Genomic DNA, 17304 nt, shown 5'->3' on the forward strand with positions numbered 1-17304 from the left:
GTCGAGCTCACTGTCCCATGGGAGGGAGGGTTGGAGGTTTGCAAGACGGTTCTTTTGGTCGAGCTCACTGTCCCATGGGAGGGAGGGTTGGAGGCTTGCAAGACGGTTCCTCTGGTCGAGCTCACTGTCCCATGGGAGGGAGGGCTGGAGGCTTGCAAGACGGTTCTGTTGGTCGAGCTCACTGTCCCATGGGATGGAGGGTTAGAGGCTTGCAAGACGGTTCCTCTGGTCGAGCTCACTGTCCCATGGGAGGGAGGGTTGGAGGCTTGCAAGACGATTCTTTTGGTCAAGCTCACTGTCCCATGGGAGGGAGGGTTGGAGGCTTGCAAGACGGTTCCTTTGGTCGAGCTCACTGTCCCATGGGAGGGAGGGTTGGAGGCTTGCAAGACGGTTCTTTTGGTCGAGCTCACTGTCCCATGGGAGGGAGGGTTGGAGGCTTGCAAGACGGTTCCTCTGGTCAAGCTCACTGTCCCATGGGAGGGAGGGTTGGAGGCTTGAAAGACTGTTCTTTTGGTCGAGCTCACTGTCCCATGGGAGGGAGGGTTGGAGGCTTGCAAGACGGTTCCTTTGGTCGAGCTCACTGTCCCATGGGAGGGAGGGTTGGAGGCTTGCGAGACGGTTCCTTTGGTCGAGCTCACTGTCCCATGGGAGGGAGGGTTGGAGGCTTGCAAGACGGTTCCTTTGGTCGAGCTCACTGTCCCATGGGAGGGAGGGTTGGAGGCTTGCAAGACGGTTCTTTTGGTCGAGCTCACTGTCCCATGGGAGGGAGGGTTGGAGGCTTGCAAGACGGTTCCTCTGGTCGAGCTCACTGTCCCATGGGAGGGAGGGTTGGAGGCTTGCAAGACGGTTCTGTTGGTCGAGCTCACTGTCCCATGGGAGGGAGGGTTGGAGGCTTGCAAGACGGTTCCTCTGGTCGAGCTCACTGTCCCATGGGAGGGAGGGTTGGAGGCTTGCAAGACCGTTCCTTTGGTCGAGCTCACTGTCCCATGGGAGGGAGGGTCGGAGGCTTGCAAGACGGTTCCTTTGGTCGAGCTCACTGTCCCATGGGAGGGAGGGTTGGAGGCTGCTTATGAGCGGAAGCGAGCCAAGTACTCTGACCTGGCAGCAGAGTGCAGGGAGGCTGGCTGGAAAGTCGTCATCTGCCCTGTGGAAGTGGAGTGTAGGGGATTCGTTGGTTCCTCAACTGCCCGCCTTCTCCGAGACATTGGATGCACAGGAGCGGGGCATCGGAAAGCCATGAAAGAGCTGGCGGAGGGGGCGGGCAAAGGCAGCTTCCTACTGTGGCTAAGGAGGAAGGATAAGAGTTGGGGTGCAAACACCAAGGGCAGGGGTAGGGAACCTATGGCTCTAGAGCTAGATGTGGCTCTTTTGATGACTGCATCTGGCTCTCAGATAAATCTTAGCTGACATTGCTTAACGCGATAATTATGAATAATTTCGCTGGTAATCACAGTGCTAAAAGTAACGTGCAAAATTCAAAAAATTCTCATGCATTTAAATCCATCCATCCGTTTTCTACTGCATCTGTTCAAGAAGTCGCATTAATGGTAGGAAGTATTTTATGTCACGATGGGGGGGGGTTGCAGCAGGCCGCGGGGTCGTTCTCCCAGGAAGGCAGACGGACTACTCGGGACATTGCATTTAGCTAAAAACCTGATTTAATTTTAACTAAAAAAATATACAAACAAAAATCGCTCACAGCGGAGGCACAACTTGGGCTAAAAAACAAAGCTAACGCATAAACAGACTGAGAACATAAATCAAACAAAACCTACTTGGCATGGCAGGAAGCACGAAACTATGGCTAGGCATGAAACAAGTCAGCACAGGGCGACTGACTGGCAAAGACGAGCTTAAATACTGCCTCTGATTAGTGCTCGGGAAACAGGTGAGCGGGCATTTTGTCCAACAGAGACAGGTGGACAAAATGAGTAACCGGGGAAACCAGACAATGGAGTGGAAAAAAACAGGAACTTAAAGAGTCCAAAGAACAAACAGCAAAAACATGATCAACAGACATGACAATTTATCTATTATTGGTTAGCTTCAGAATAACAATGTTATTAAAAAGAATAAGAGACTTAATATACTCTAAAAATGTTGGTCTTACTTAAAAATGCACACATTTAGTTGTATTCAGTGTTAAAAAATATGATATGGCTCTCACGGAAATACATTTTGAAATATTTGGCTTTCATGGCTCTCTCAGCCAAAAAGGTTCCCGACCCCTGACCTAGGGCATGAGCTGTCTCCCTGCCATGGCTCCACCACCATGACCCGTTTATGCCCACAAAGGTGTTCAGTCGGGTGTCACAGCACACCTGTCAAAGGGCACTGGAGGTGCGTCAGCCAACAATGCCCAGCAGGAATTCCATCACCTGCATCTTGATTTGTTTTCCTCCTTCATTATGCATTTCCGGCCGGTGCGACTTATACTCCGGAGCGACTTCTACCCCGAAAAATACGGTACAAACCTACTAGCCCGGTGTTATTGAGAAAGAAGAACAATCACCTTACCTCTCCAAAGCCTCCTTTGCCTAGAAGTCGGTACTGTCGAAACATGTTCTTGTTGATGGGTCTCCTGGAGGACAAGTTGGATGAAAGTCAGAAGAGCAGCACAACAATCACTAAAATGGCTGACTGACCTTTCCAGCATCTTCCACTGAAGGAAGCGGTCAAAGTACATGCTCCCCTGGTACTGCTGGAAAGGTTCCCCGCTGAGGTACGCGTGCGATTCTCTGAACATGTCAACAAGAGCGTCAGTCCCTTCTCCTAACTGTCCGCCTTCTCACACAACAGTGCATGCTGGGAGGACTTACGCCAGGCAGCGTTGGAAGACGTCTTCGTCAGGATCCGACGCCAGGTACTCAATGCATCTATGTTTGTGTTTGGACATGGCAGGGATGTGACGTGTAGACTGAGAAGACACACACACACACACTCCAGTGAAGACAACACACACACACACACTTTGAGGCAGCGTGGTACTACCTGGTTGGTGAAGAAGGATTCAATGATGTAGACTCCAGAAATGCGCCTTTCCTCGCCATGCTCTTTCTCGAACTGATCCTGAAGACAAGACCAGGGGCGTCACTAGACCTAATACTGTACTGGGGCACAAATAATTCATGTGAGCGTGCAAAGCGCGCAAGCAAAAATATTTTGAGCACTTATTCATCATAAAAAATACATAAATAGTACTCACATCAGATTATGTTGTATGGATCTTTGATTAACCGCCTGAAATTAACTCATGCATTTGGCCTACTTGTGCACTTTTTTACTGCAGACTTCTAAACAGATACTGGTAGAAGCAAAAAGGAAGAGCAATTAATCTTTTTGAAATATTTATTGCAGTATCCATCCATCCATCCATCATCTTCCGCTTATCCGAGGTCGGGTAGCGGGGGCAGCAGCCTAAGCAGGGAAACCCAGACTTCCCTCTCCCCAGCCACTTCGTCCAGCTCTTCCCGGGGGATCCCGAGGCGTTCCCAGGCCAGCCGGGAGACATAGTCTTCCCAACGTGTCCTGGGTCTTCCCCGTGGCCTCCTACCAGTTGGACGTGCCCTAAACACCTCCCTAGGGAGGCGTTCGGGTGGCGTCCTGACCAGATGCCCGAACCACCTCATCTGGCTCCTCTCAATGTGAAGGAGCAGCGGCTTTACTTTGAGTTCCTCCCGGATGGCAGAGCTTCTCACCCTATCTCTAAGGGAGGGACCCAAATTCATTTCGGCCGCTTGTACCCGTGATCTTGTCCTTTCGGTCATGACCCAAAGCTCATGACCATAGGTGAGGATGGGAACGTAGATCGACCGGTAAATTGAAAGCTTTGCCTTCCGGCTCAGCTCCTTCTTCACCACAACGGATCGATACAACGTCCGCATTACTGAAGACGCTGCACCGATCCGCCTGTCGATCTCACCATCCACTCTTCCCTCACTCGTGAACAAGACTCCGAGGTACTTGAACTCCTCCACTTGGGGCAGGGTCTCCTCCCCAACCCGGAGATGGCATTCCACCCTTTTCCGGGCGAGGACCATGGACTCGGACTTGGAGGTGCTGATTCTGATGGTCCGATCTTATCGTTAGTATTTTAATGAAAATGGGAAGAGGTTCAGCCATGGTCAGAAAGTGCTCCACCTTCTTGACATCCTCAACAATGGGTCAAGTTATACAGTCCTTGGTTTTCTGTCATCTTCATTACTGTCCTATAATATGGTTTGCTACAACTAAGTCTAGCATTACTGTGGACCAGCTCTATACTCTAGGCAGGGTTCTTGAGGGTGCATGGGAGTTTGCCCAACTAGTCTACATGTGCTTTGTGGACTTGGAGAAGGCATTCGACCGTGTCCCTCGGGAAGTCCTGTGGGGAGTGCTCAGAGAGTATGGGGTATCGGACTGTCTTATTGTGGCGGTCCGTTCCCTGTACGATCAGTGTCAGAACTTGGTCCGCATTGCCGGCAGTAAGTCGAACACATTTCCAGTGAGGGTTGGACTCCGCCAAGGCTGTCCTTTGTCACCCATTCTGTTCATAACTTTTATGGACAGAATTTCTAGGTGCAGTCAAGGCGTTGAGGGGTTCCGGTTTGGTGGCCGCAGGATTAGGTCTCTGCTTTTTGCAGATGATGTGGTCCTGATGGCTTCATCTGGCCGGGATCTTCAGCTCTCACTGGATCGTTTCGCAGCCGAGTGTGAAGCGACCGGAATGAGAATCAGCACCTCCAAGTCCGAGTCCATGGTTCTCGCCCGGAAAAGGGTGGAGTGCTATCTCCGGGTTGGGGAGGAGACCCTGCCCCAAGTGGAGGAGTTCAAGTACCTAGGAGTCTTGTTCACGAGTGAGGGAAGAGTGGATCGTGAGATCGACAGGCGGATCGGTGCGGCGTCTTCAGTAATGCGGAAGTTGTACCGATCCGTTGTGGTGAAGAAGGAGCTGAGCCGGAAGGCAAAGCTCTCAATTTACCGGTCGATCTACGTTCCCATCCTCACCTATGGTCATGAGCTTTGGGTCATGACCGAAAGGATAAGATCACGGGTACAAGCGGCCCAAATGAGTTTCCTCTCTCCCTTAGAGATAGGGTGAGAAGCTCTGCCATCCGGGAGGAACTCAAAGTAAAGCCGCTGCTCCTTCACATGGAGAGGAGCCAGATGAGGTGGTTCGGGCATCTGGTCCGGATGCCACCCGAACGCCTCCCTAGTGAGGTGTTTAGAGCACGTCCAACCGGTAGGAGGCCACGGGGAAGACCCAGGACACGTTGGGAAGACTATGTCTCCCGGCTGGCCTGGGAACGCCTCGGGATCCCCCGGGAAGAGCTGGACGAAGTGGCTGGGGAGAGGGAAGTCTGGGTTTCCCTGCTTAGGCTGTTGCCCCCGCGACCCGACCTCGGATAAGCGGAAGATGATGGATGGATGGATAAACCGTTTTTATCTTTTAACCTTTTTGAAGAAGTGGTACATGCTTTTATTCCAAGTGACCTGGACTACTGCAGTGCACTTTATGCTGGCATTAGCCAAAAAGCTCTCTCCCGGTTGCAGTTAGTCCAGAACGCGGCAGCAGGACTTTTAACAGGGGCCAGGAAACACCAGCATAGAACCCCAATTCTTCAGAGTTTGCACTGGCTCCCTGTTCATTTTAGAATTGATTTAAAAACATTGCTGTTTGTTTTTAAATCTTTACATGGACTGGCACCTTAATATATCTCGGACCTCATCCAAATTTACATTCCTGCACGCTCTGAGGTCCGAGAGCCAGTTCCAGCTCATGGTGCCCAAGACCAGACTTAAAACCAGGGGAGACAGGACCTTCTCTGTGGTCTGGAACACTCTGCCCCTCCATTTTCAAACTGCTTCCACAGTGGAGTGTTTTAAGTCTGGTCTTAAGACCCACTTTTATTCTTTGGCTTTTAACACTACGTGAGTTGTGTGGTCCTCTGTCCTCTGTGGTTTTTATACATTTTTCATCCATTGCTTTCCTCCTCTCCAAGGTTCTCATAGTCATAATTGTCACCGATGTCCCACTGGGTGTGAGTTTTCCTTGCCCTTATGTGGGCCTACCGAGGATGTCGTGGTGGTTTGTGCAGTCCTTTGAGACACTAGTGATTTAGGGCTATATAAGTAAACATTGATTGATTGATTGATTGATACACTTTGATTTCTATTTTACTGTTTTCATTGATTTTACCCTTTAAAATAGTTTTTAATCATATTTGTTTTTATTGGTTTTATATTTATTTATTTTTTGTTTTTATTCAGTCATTGGTGGAGCATAATATATATATATATATTTTTATTATTATTTTTTTTTTTACAATTGTTTTTAACATGGCCTTGCAGCACTTTGGAAACGTTATTGTTGTTTAAATGTGCTATATAAATAAAGTGGATTGGATTGGATATATATACACATATAGGGAGTAATCTTTTTTTTGTTTTTGTTTTTTAAACCAGTACACTAATTCCAGAGATTTAAGTCAGGCTTATGGGGCGTGACATAATTGACCCATTTTCCCAGTATGAGGTAAATTGCTCCAATTTATAATTAATGAAGGCAGTTATCTTCTCCATTGTATATATGTCCATTGTGGTTTCCATCCATTGCTTCAAAGTTGGGCTCTCCTGCGATATCCATTTCCTAGTGATGGTCTTTTTACAAGCCACCAGTAGGATATTCATTAAGTATTTAGCTAACTTTTTGCAACTCAACGCCAAAAAAACGGAAATGCTGATTATCGGTCCTGCTAGACACCGACCTCTATTTAATAATACAACTCTAACATTTGACAACCAAACAATTAAACAAGGCGACTCGGTAAAGAATCTGGGTGTTATCTTCGACCCAACTCTCTCCTTTGAGTCACATATTAAAAGCGTTACTAAAACGGCCTTCTTTCATCTCCGTAATATCGCTAAAATTCGCTCCATTCTGTCCACTAAAGACGCTGAGATCATTATCCATGCGTTTGTTACGTCTCGTCTCGACTACTGTAACGTATTATTTTGGGGTCTCCCCATGTCTAGCATTAAAAGATTACAGTTGGTACAAAATGCGGCTGCTAGACTTTTGACAAGAACAAGAAAGTTTGATCACATTACGCCTGTACTGTATATACCTTTATATACATATATACATACATATATACCTATACTGTATATACCTTTATATACATATATACATACATACATACCTATACTGGCTCACCTGCACTGGCTTCCTGTGCACTTAAGATGTGACTTTAAGGTTTTACTACTTACGTATAAAATACTACACGGTCTAGCTCCATCCTATCTTGCCGATTGTATTGTACCATATGTCCCGGCAAGAAATCTGCGTTCAAAGGACTCCGGCTTATTAGTGATTCCCAAAGCCCAAAAAAAGTCTGCGGGCTATAGAGCGTTTTCATTTCGGGCTCCAGTACTCTGGAATGCCCTCCCGGTAACAGTTCGAGATGCCACCTCAGTAGAAGCATTTAAGTCTCACCTTAAAACTCATTTGTATACTCTAGCCTTTAAATAGACTCCATTTTTAGACCAGTTGATCTGCCGTTTGTTTTCTTTTTCTCCTATGTCCCACTCTCTCTTGTGGAGGGGGTCCGGTCCGATCCGGTGGCCATGTACTGCTCGCCCGTGTATCGGCTGGGGGCATCTCTGCGCTGCTGATCCGCCTCCGTTTGGGATGGTTTCCTGCTGGCTCCGCTGTGAACGGGACTCTCGCTGCGGTGTTGGATCCGCTTTGGACTGGACTCTTGCGACTGTGTTGGATCCAATATGGATTGAACTTTCACAGCATCATGTTAGACCCGCTCGACATCCATTGCTTTCCTCCTCTCCAAGGTTCTCATAGTCATCATTGTCACCGATGTCCCACTGGGTGTGAGTTTTCCTTCCCCTTATGTGGGCCTACCGAGGATGTCGTAGTGGTTTGTGCAGCCCTTTGAGACATTAGTGATTTAGGGCTACATAAGTAAACATTGATTGATTGATTGATTGATTGATCTTTCTTCAGCCAATCTTGAGAAATCCAAAAAACAAAGTTTTACTTTCAAGGGGTATTTCTCGTTTAAAAATATCCTGTAAAGCTTGGTGTATCTCTTTCCAATAGTCCTTTATGGTAGAGCGGTCCCAGAAAACATGGTAGTGGTTTGCGTTTGAATTCCCACAACTTCTCCAGCAGGCAGGGGAGTTATCAGAGTGAGACTTCTGAGAAGGTGGAATGAAAAATCTGATTAAACTCTTCCAGCCAAAGTCCCTCCACTTGGGGGAGCTGGTACAAGTCCCTTGATATTTCCATTGTTAGTTATCCCTCCTTCCTTCTCTCATTTTGTTTTAATATATGAGGTTGAGTATAATTTCATATTCAACAAACACTTATACACACATAAAACAGTTTTATCGATAATTTCTGAATTGTAAGCTTTTGTTATCAAATATAAAAGCTTTTTAAAAAAAATCTACTAGTCTGCGAGCATGTCAGCAGACTGGTAGATCCTGCTGAAATCCTATGTATTGAATGAATACAGAAACGTTTTGAATCAGAAAAATATCGTTGTTGAATCGAAAAAATCGATATATTATCGAATCGTGACATCAAAAATCGATATTGAATCGAGTCGTGGGACACCCAAAGATTCACAGCCCTAATAAACATGCAGATATTTACAATCTTTGTCACGTGTTGCTGGCATCAAATTGTAAAGTTAATGATTATTTGCAAAAAAAAAAATGTTTATGAGTTTGAACGTCAAATACCATATTTCCTTGAATTGCCGCAAGAGGAGGAGAGGAGCCAGATGAGGTGGTTCGGGCATCTGGTCAGGATGCCACCCGAACGCCTCCCTAGGGAGGTGTTTAGGGCACATCCAACCGGTAGGAGGCCACGGGGAAGACCCAGGACACGTTGGGACGATTATGTCTCCCAGCTGGCCTGGGAACGCCTCGGGATCCCCCGGGAAGAGCTGGACGAAGTGGCTGGGGAAAGGGAAGTCTGGGTTTCCCTGCTTAGGCTGCTGCCCCCGCGACCCGACCTCGGATAAGCGGAAGAAGATGGATGGATGGATGCCGCAAGGCATATAGTGTGAATTTTTGTGAATTATATTTATATAGCGCTTTTCTCGAGTGACTCAAAGCGCTTTACATAGTGAAACCCAATATCTAAGTTACATTTAAACCAGTGTGGGTGGCACTGGGAGCAGGTGGGTAAAGTGTCTTGCCCAAGGACACAACGGCAGTGACTAGGATGGCGGAAGCGGGAATCGAACCTGCAACCCTCAAGTCGCTGGCACGGCCACTCTACCAACTGAGCTATGCCGCCCACCATATAGCGGCTGCCTTGAATTACTGCCGGGTCAAACTCGCTTCCCAAAATAATTAGCGCATGCCTTGAATTACCGCCGGCTCAAACTCGTCACGTCACGAGTGACACTTCCCCTGTCATCATTTTCAAAATGGAGGAGGCTGATTTCAATCATTTGAAATCGCATAAAGGGAAGAAGATTAAGAGCTATTCAGTAGGATTTAAGGTCCAGGCTTACATCACACTCAAATTTGTACTGCATACCTTTGGTAAGTGCCGGAGTGAGAAGAGGTTTTAAAATAATTAGCGCATGCTTACTTTTACCGCATGCCTTTGGTAAGTTTTAAATTAATTAGCGCCGGTATGTTGTCTTTGTAGCATATTCAACTGAATATGGGTTGAAAAGGATTTGCAAATCATTGTATTCTGTTTATATTTACATCTAACACAATTTCCCAACTTATATGGAGTTTGTATATATTTTACATTGTACTATAATTACTTTATTGAATTAACAACCCCGGGTGCTGTATTGTACTGTTTTGTACTTGTTTTAATGGTCCTTGTTCATGTGTTTATGAACAAGGACATCGACCATGGGAGCTCTGGTTATCACCCACTCAGGAACACAACATCAATCAATGTTTACTTATATAGCCCTAAATCACTAGTGTCTCAAAGGGCTGCACAAGCCACTACCACATCCTCGGTAGGCCCACATAAGGGCAAGGAAAACTCATACCAACTGTAATCTTTTAATGCTAGACATGGGGAGACCCCAAAATAATCGAGACGAGACGTAACAAACACATGGATAATGATCTCAGCGTCTTTAGTGGACAAAATGGAGCGAATTTTAGCGATATTACGGAGATGAAAGAAGGCCGTTTTAGTAACGCTTTTAATGTGTGACTCAAAGGAGAGAGTTGGGTCGAAGATAATACCCAGATTCTTTACCGAGTCGCCTTGTTTAATTGTTTGGTTATCAAATGTTAGAGTTGTATTATTAAAAAGAGGTCGGTGTCTAGCAGGACCGATAATCAGCATTTCCGTTTTTTGGGCGTTGAGTTGCAAAAAGTTAGCGGACATCCATTGTTTAATTTCATTAAGACACGCCTCCATCTGACTACAGTCCGGCGTGTTGGTCAGCTTTAGGGGCATGTAGAGTTGGGTGTCATCAGCATAGCAGTGAAAGCTAACACCGTATTTGCGTATGATGTCACCTAGCGGCAGCATGTAGATGCTAAAGAGTGCAGGGCCAAGGACCGAACCCTGGGGAACTACACACGTTACCTTAACCTAGTCCGAGGTCACATTGTTATGGGAGACACACTGCATCCTATCAGTAAGATAAGAGTTAAACCAAGACAGGGCTAAGTCTGACATACCAATTCGTGTTTTGATACGTTCTAATAAAATATTATGATTGGCGGTATCGAAAGCAGCGCTAAGATGGAGGAGCAGCAACATAGATGACGCATCAGAGTCCATCGTTAGCAATTCATCATTAGTCATTTTTGCGAGGGCTGTCTCAGTCGAGTGATTTGCCCTGAAACCGGATTGAAAGGTTTCACATCAGCCCCAGCAGGTCGTTACATCACGTTGGTTCTGTTTGTGTAGATCAGACTTGGGCAAATTAAGGCCCGGGGGCTTTTCAATCTGGCCTGCCGGATATTCCCAAATATTTTTTCTTAGATCTTCAAGATGGAAACTATAGTCGCCCTCATGGTGTGCAGTCATGTTTTCAAATGACCGCAAGTCTTCAACTTCACAAAGTATTTCAATGCTTGCAATCTGCGCTTTTGCACTATTGATTGATTGATTGAAAGGTTTATTAGTAGATTGCACAGTACAGTACTTAGTCCGTACAATTGACCACTAAATGGTAAATTCTTCAACTTGTTTAAGTCTGGGTCCACGTTAATCAGTTCATGGTAATATATGACATGTATTATATCACTATATTGATGATTAAACATGTTTACATTCCATGAGTGTTGGGTTTCAGCAGCAGAGTATGTGCGCTTGAAACACTTAAAAAAAAAAAAGATTGATAATGTTCCCCGAGCTGGTTTTAAAGATACAGTACATGTCAAATAAACATTGCAACAACAGAGGTCTGATGCCACCAAGTCAGCTCTGGCTGCTTTTTCCAGGCTCCTTGTGTTTTGGAAACTCTGCGTTTGTGCACAAGACGCGGCTCTAACCTCATTAAATGTTGTTTTTACATGATATCTGCAACATTTAGCACAGGCGTGTCACGCCCGTTTTCATTGACTTATGCTTGCCCTCAGAGGGCCAGATGTGGCCCGCCAGCGTCCTAAATTAATCCCGCATGAAGTCCCAAGTTTAAAAAAAAAAAAAATACAAAAATATTATTTTTGGACATCTGTCGTTTCTAATCCATTTTCTACCGCTTGTTACTCTCTGTGTCTCCCAGCTGCTCATGCAGATCATATTGTCTAAAGTTGCATTTTCCCATCGATAAAGTGACATCATCGCACTTGCACCGCAGTGTCGGGCGAGCGTGCAGCTATATATATATATATATATATATATATATATATATATATATATATATATATATATGTATGTATGTATGTATGTATATGTATGTATGTGTGTGTGTGTATGTATGTATGTGTATATATAAATGTGTGTGAATGTATGTGTATATATAAATGTGTGTGTATGTATGTGTGTATATATAGGTGTGTATGTATATAATGTATATAAATATATGTATATATATGTGTGTGTGTGTGTGTATGTATGTGTATATATAAATGTGTGTGTATGTATGTGTATATATAAATGTGTGTGTGTGTATGTGTGTATATATAGGTGTGTATGTATATAATGTATATAAATATATGTATATATATGTGTGTGTGTGTGTGTGTATGTGTGTATATATATATGTATGTGTATAATGTATATATATACATATATGTGTGTGTGTGTATGTGTATATATAAATGTGTGTATATATATATGTATGTGTATATATAGGTGTGTATGTATATAATGTATATAAATATATATATATGTGTGTGTGTTTGTATATAAATGTGTGTGTATGTATGTGTGTATATATATATATATAGGTGTGTATGTATATAAATATATGTATATATATATGATATATGTGTGTGTGTGTGTATATATTTGTATGTGTATAATGTATATATATACATATATGTGTGTGTGTGTATATATAAATGTGTGTATATATATATGCATGTGTAAATATAGGTGTGTATGTATATAATGTATATAAATATATATGTGTGTGTATATATAAATGTGTGTGTATGTATGTGTGTATATATATGCATGTGTATATATAGGTGTGTATGTATATAATGTATATAAATATATATGTGTGTGTATATATAAATGTGTGTGTATGTATGTGTGTATATATATATGCATGTGTATATATAGGTGTGTATGTATATAATGTATATAAATATATATGTGTGTGTATATATAAATGTGTGTGTATGTGTGTATATATATATGTATGTGTATATATAGGTGTGTATGTATATAAATATATATATGTGTGTGTATATATAAATGTGTGTGTATATATATGTATGTATGTATATACTGTATATATATCTATATATATGTGTATGTATATATATATGTGTATATATATATGTATGTGTATATATAGGTGTGTATTTCTATAATGTATATATCTATATATGTATGTGTACGTATATATATAAATGTGTGTGTATGTATGTGTGTATATATAGGTGTGTATGTATATAATGTATATATATCTATATATATGTGTGTATGTAAAAATGTGTATATATAGTTGTGTATTTATATAATGTATATATCTATATATATGTGTGTGTATGTGTAAATATAAATTTATGTATATATATATATATATATGTGTGTGTATGTATGTTTAAATATATATACTGTGTGTGTGTGTGTATATATATATTTATATATACAGTGGGGCAAAAAAGTATTAAGTCAGCCACCGATTGTGCAAGTTCTCTGTATGATGATATAATAATATTTACTTTCATTATTAGAGATGATTAAAGTGTAAATGTACAGTAAAGGCCAAAATATTGGACACTTCTTCTCATATCAGTGCGTTTTCTTTATTTTCATGGCTATTTCCATTGTAGATTGTCACTGGAGGCATCGAAACTGACTCCTGTGACCTGAAAACTGCCTCTTGAAGCTCATCGAGAGAATGCCAAGAGTGTGCAAAACAGGAATGAGAAGGCGTCCAAACTTTTGACCTGTACTGTATGTGACTTTCTCGCCAAAAGGGTTGTGTTGGGTGACGTGTGGTCCAGTACCAGCTCATGGTGGAAGGCCACGTGGTTCCGGAGGTCCACCCGCGTCCGACAGAAGAGCTCGAAGAGTTTCCTGCCGATGGGCTGCTTGACGCACAGGTCGGTGTAGTCCCGCTCTGACGGGACCAAAGCGACATGTGACGTTAGCCTCGGTGCGGCCAGGGCGGCCCACGCAAACGTACCGATGCTGGCGGCCATGTCGCGGCAGAGGCTGATGTTGGGGAAGCAGAACTTCTCCCGCCACTTGTTGATCCGTCCATTATCGCGGCCTCCTATCCACACACACACACACACACCTGTCAGCGTGTGTAAATATACTATTAATAGCAGTGCGCGAGCAGGTGAGCCAGTGGGACCACATTGCTGTGATGTCATGTCTGCACTTAAGCAGGCAGTACAGTGAGCGCGTATAGCAAACACATGTTTATTTCTAACACAACAAACACACTTGTGGTCCAGTTCGGACATTGTGAGGACCATGCAAAAGACTTGCCAAAGAATATCCACAGAAAATGGAATAGAATCATTTATAATCGTAAAAACAGCAGTTAAAGAGTCTTACCTTCCCAGGCTCTCACTAGCTCCACGTTCTCCAGAAAGTTCACAACATCCATGCCTTCATGTGTGTGTGTGTGTGTGTGTGTGTGTGTGTGTGTGGGAGACACTTGACTAACAGCGCACCGGCCTATGCAAATAGTCAAACACCTCCACTTGAGGGGGTGTGGTCTAGTTAAGCCACGCCCACATGCTCGCACCCGTAAGCACAATGGAATATTGTTCCTTCCGACCTGATCTTATCGTCGCTCAAATACCGGATGTGCATGTCGGACCCAAATATAAACACACGTTTGTGTCATCCACGTCACGAATCCATGCCATTGGTGGTGCAACAGTAAAATACACTGCGGTAATTTACGCAACAATTGCTGGGAGGAGGAGGAAAAACCACAAAAAAAACCCCCACAGTCTTTTCTTGAATAGGATAAACATGCTTAGATCACACCCTAATTGACACACTTTCTTAGGAATTTGTGTTACAGTCAGAATAGAAAAAATCCTACGCACGACAATGAAAAAATACAACTGGAATTCATTTCCTCCTTGATTGTCTTTTTCTTTTTTTTATTCTGTAGAACAGGGGTCACCAACGTGGTGCCCGTAAGGACCAGATGAGTCGGCCGCTGGCCTGTTCTAAAAATAGCTCAAATAGCAGCACTTACCAGTGAGCTGCCTCTATTTTTTAAATTGTATTTATTTACTAGCAAGCTGGTCTTGCTTTGCTTAACATTTTTAATTCTAAGAGGGACAAAACTCAAATAGAATTTGAAAATCCAAGAAAATATTTTAAAGACTTGGTCTTCACTTGTTTAAATAAATTCATTTTTTTTTTTACTTTGCTGCTTATAACTTTCAGAAAGACAATTTTAGAGAAAAAATACAACCTTAAAAAGGATTTTAGGATTTTTAAACACATATACCTTTTTACCTTTTAAATTCATTCCTCTTCTTTCCTGACAATTTAAATCAATAATAAATACATTTTAATTTAATTCTTAATTTTAGCTTCTGTCTTTTCGACAAAGAATATTTGTGAAATATTTTTTCAAACTTGTTATGATTCAAATTCAAAAAATGTATTCTGGCAAATGTAGAAAATCTTTCGAATCAAATTTAAATCTTATTTCAAAGTCTTTTGAATTTTTGTTCTGGAAAATCTAGAAGAAATAATGATTTGTCTTTGTTAGAAATATAACTTGGTCCAATTTGTTATATATTCTAAAAAACATGTCATCAAAATTCTAAAATCAATCTTAATCAGGAAAAATGCCTAATGATGTTCCATAAATTATTTTTTTTATTTTTTCCAAAAGATTCACATTAGTTAGTTTTTCTCTTTATTTTTTTCAGTTGAATTTGGAATTTTAAAGAGTCAAAATTGAATATAAACTATGTTTCAAAATTTTATTTTCATTTTTTTCGTGTTTTTTCCTCTTTTAAACCGTTTAATTAAGTATTTTTTCCATCATTTATCCTCTACAAAAAATCTTCCGTAAAAGGAAAAAAAATGTACGATGGAATGACAGACAGAAATACCCATTTTTTATATATACATATATTTATTTATTAAAGGTTAATTGTGCAAATTGGCTATTTCTGGCAATTTATTTGTGTGTGTATCAAACTGGTAGCCCTTCACATTAATCAGTACCCAAGAAGTAGCTCTTGGTTTCAAAAAGGTTGGTGACCCCTGCTGTAGAACCGGTTGATGGCGAGCAAACACACTAATCTAATACCTGCAGACTCATCTATGTTGTGTAATATTTGTAATCCTATTACTTTTGTATAGTAAGAAATACTAGCATAGTTTATTTATATAAATGAACAGGTCTCGTAGTGAATACCAATCTGCAGGCGCTCCCTTGTGCCACCAGGGGGCAGTAGACTTGACGTGGCTACACCCACAGACATCTTATAAGTAGACGTGGCATTGGCTGCTGTGATGCGAGAAATTGGGCCGCCATCTTGAAGTGGTGATGAAGAGCCTAAACGGACAGTTGACAGGTAGAAAACAAAGATGGTGTTCAGCGTTTTCCTGCTTAAATGAGCGAAGTGTTGAAAATAGGAATCGGGGGATTACTTTTCACAAGTAAGATTTAACATTAACATACTATTGGTTGTATTTTGTGAAAAGAATATTACCACAAAGTTGTCCCGTGCTCATTTTATGCAAAGTTTAAGGCAGTAATGTCTTAACAGAATTAAAACAGAATTTGCTTTTATTCTGAATCCAGTGAAACATATTGGTGGTTTTAGCTGATATAAAGACTTTCAGGTGTTTATATATGTTTAAGTATTTGGCAGACGCTTTTATCCAAAGCGACCTACATAAAAAATACATATAAAACAATCACTGTAAACTTGATCATTTAAGGGAAGAATGTAATACAAAATATTAATACAAAGTGTCAAGACAGAATAAACTATAGTCTATAGATGTATTCATACATTGTTCATGTAGGATATATGCATGTATTTATAACCTAATCATATTGTTTCTTCGATTTAAAAATAACGGACCGTTTTTCCCCCCTTCTCTGGGATTATATTCCCAGTTTTGATCTCGGGTGTTCAGTGATTTATAGCAGTGGTCCCCAACCAGCGGGCTTGATAGGTACCGGGCCGCAAAATAATTTTTTATTAATTTCCTCTTTTTTTTTCTTTTTTTTAATTAAATCAACATAAAAAACACGAGATACACTTACAATTAATGCACCAACCCCCCCAAAAAACTCCCTTTTTCATGACAAAAAAAAACAAATAAATCCCACCCCCCGTAGGGCCGCTTGACAAATTATCAAGCGCTACAAAAAGGTTGGGGACCACTGAGTCATAGTATATAAGAATATTTTATTACTGTTCATCAAACTGTAAATAATGAAACACGCCAAAACATGTGTCCTTTATCATAGCTATAGGTATGACAAAAAAAGTGTGTGAAAATGAGTGGCATTCAGTGAGGTAAACTGAATGAAATGTGCTGACAGTGACAAATGGATTGCACCGAGTAGAGCGGATCACCACTCCAAGATGGCGGCCCCGCGTCTCGTCAGCACCAGTAGACAGGAAGATGTCTGCAGTTCCGCCTTGTTTTCCCCCCGCAACTCTTTTCTACTCGGT

General features: G+C 42.2%; 1 protein-coding gene across 2 annotated transcripts in view; it reads right to left on the reverse strand.

The window, feature by feature from the left end:
• The window catches only part of LOC133535991 (G protein-coupled receptor kinase 6-like), a 30566-nt gene extending 16165 nt beyond the window's left edge, over window positions 1-14401 (reverse strand). Inside the window, exons 1-7 of one of the 2 annotated variants that reach the window (XM_061876114.1) lie at window positions 14189-14401; window positions 13809-13898; window positions 13630-13742; window positions 2992-3069; window positions 2820-2917; window positions 2646-2738; window positions 2518-2581 (exon numbers count right to left, since the gene is read on the reverse strand). In XM_061876114.1, the coding sequence (XP_061732098.1) occupies window positions 2518-2581; window positions 2646-2738; window positions 2820-2917; window positions 2992-3069; window positions 13630-13742; window positions 13809-13898; window positions 14189-14240 (588 nt within the window). In that variant the 5' untranslated portion in view covers window positions 14241-14401. Of the gene's footprint in view, window positions 1-2512; window positions 2582-2645; window positions 2739-2819; window positions 2918-2991; window positions 3070-13629; window positions 13743-13808; window positions 13899-14188 lie in introns of those variants that run through there. The other variant, XM_061876115.1, reaches the window with a different exon arrangement.
• Window positions 14402-17304: the final 2903 nt, after the last annotated feature.

This window comes from Nerophis ophidion, linkage group LG17, assembly GCF_033978795.1.
Source record: "Nerophis ophidion isolate RoL-2023_Sa linkage group LG17, RoL_Noph_v1.0, whole genome shotgun sequence".
Taxonomy (NCBI): domain Eukaryota; kingdom Metazoa; phylum Chordata; class Actinopteri; order Syngnathiformes; family Syngnathidae; genus Nerophis; species Nerophis ophidion.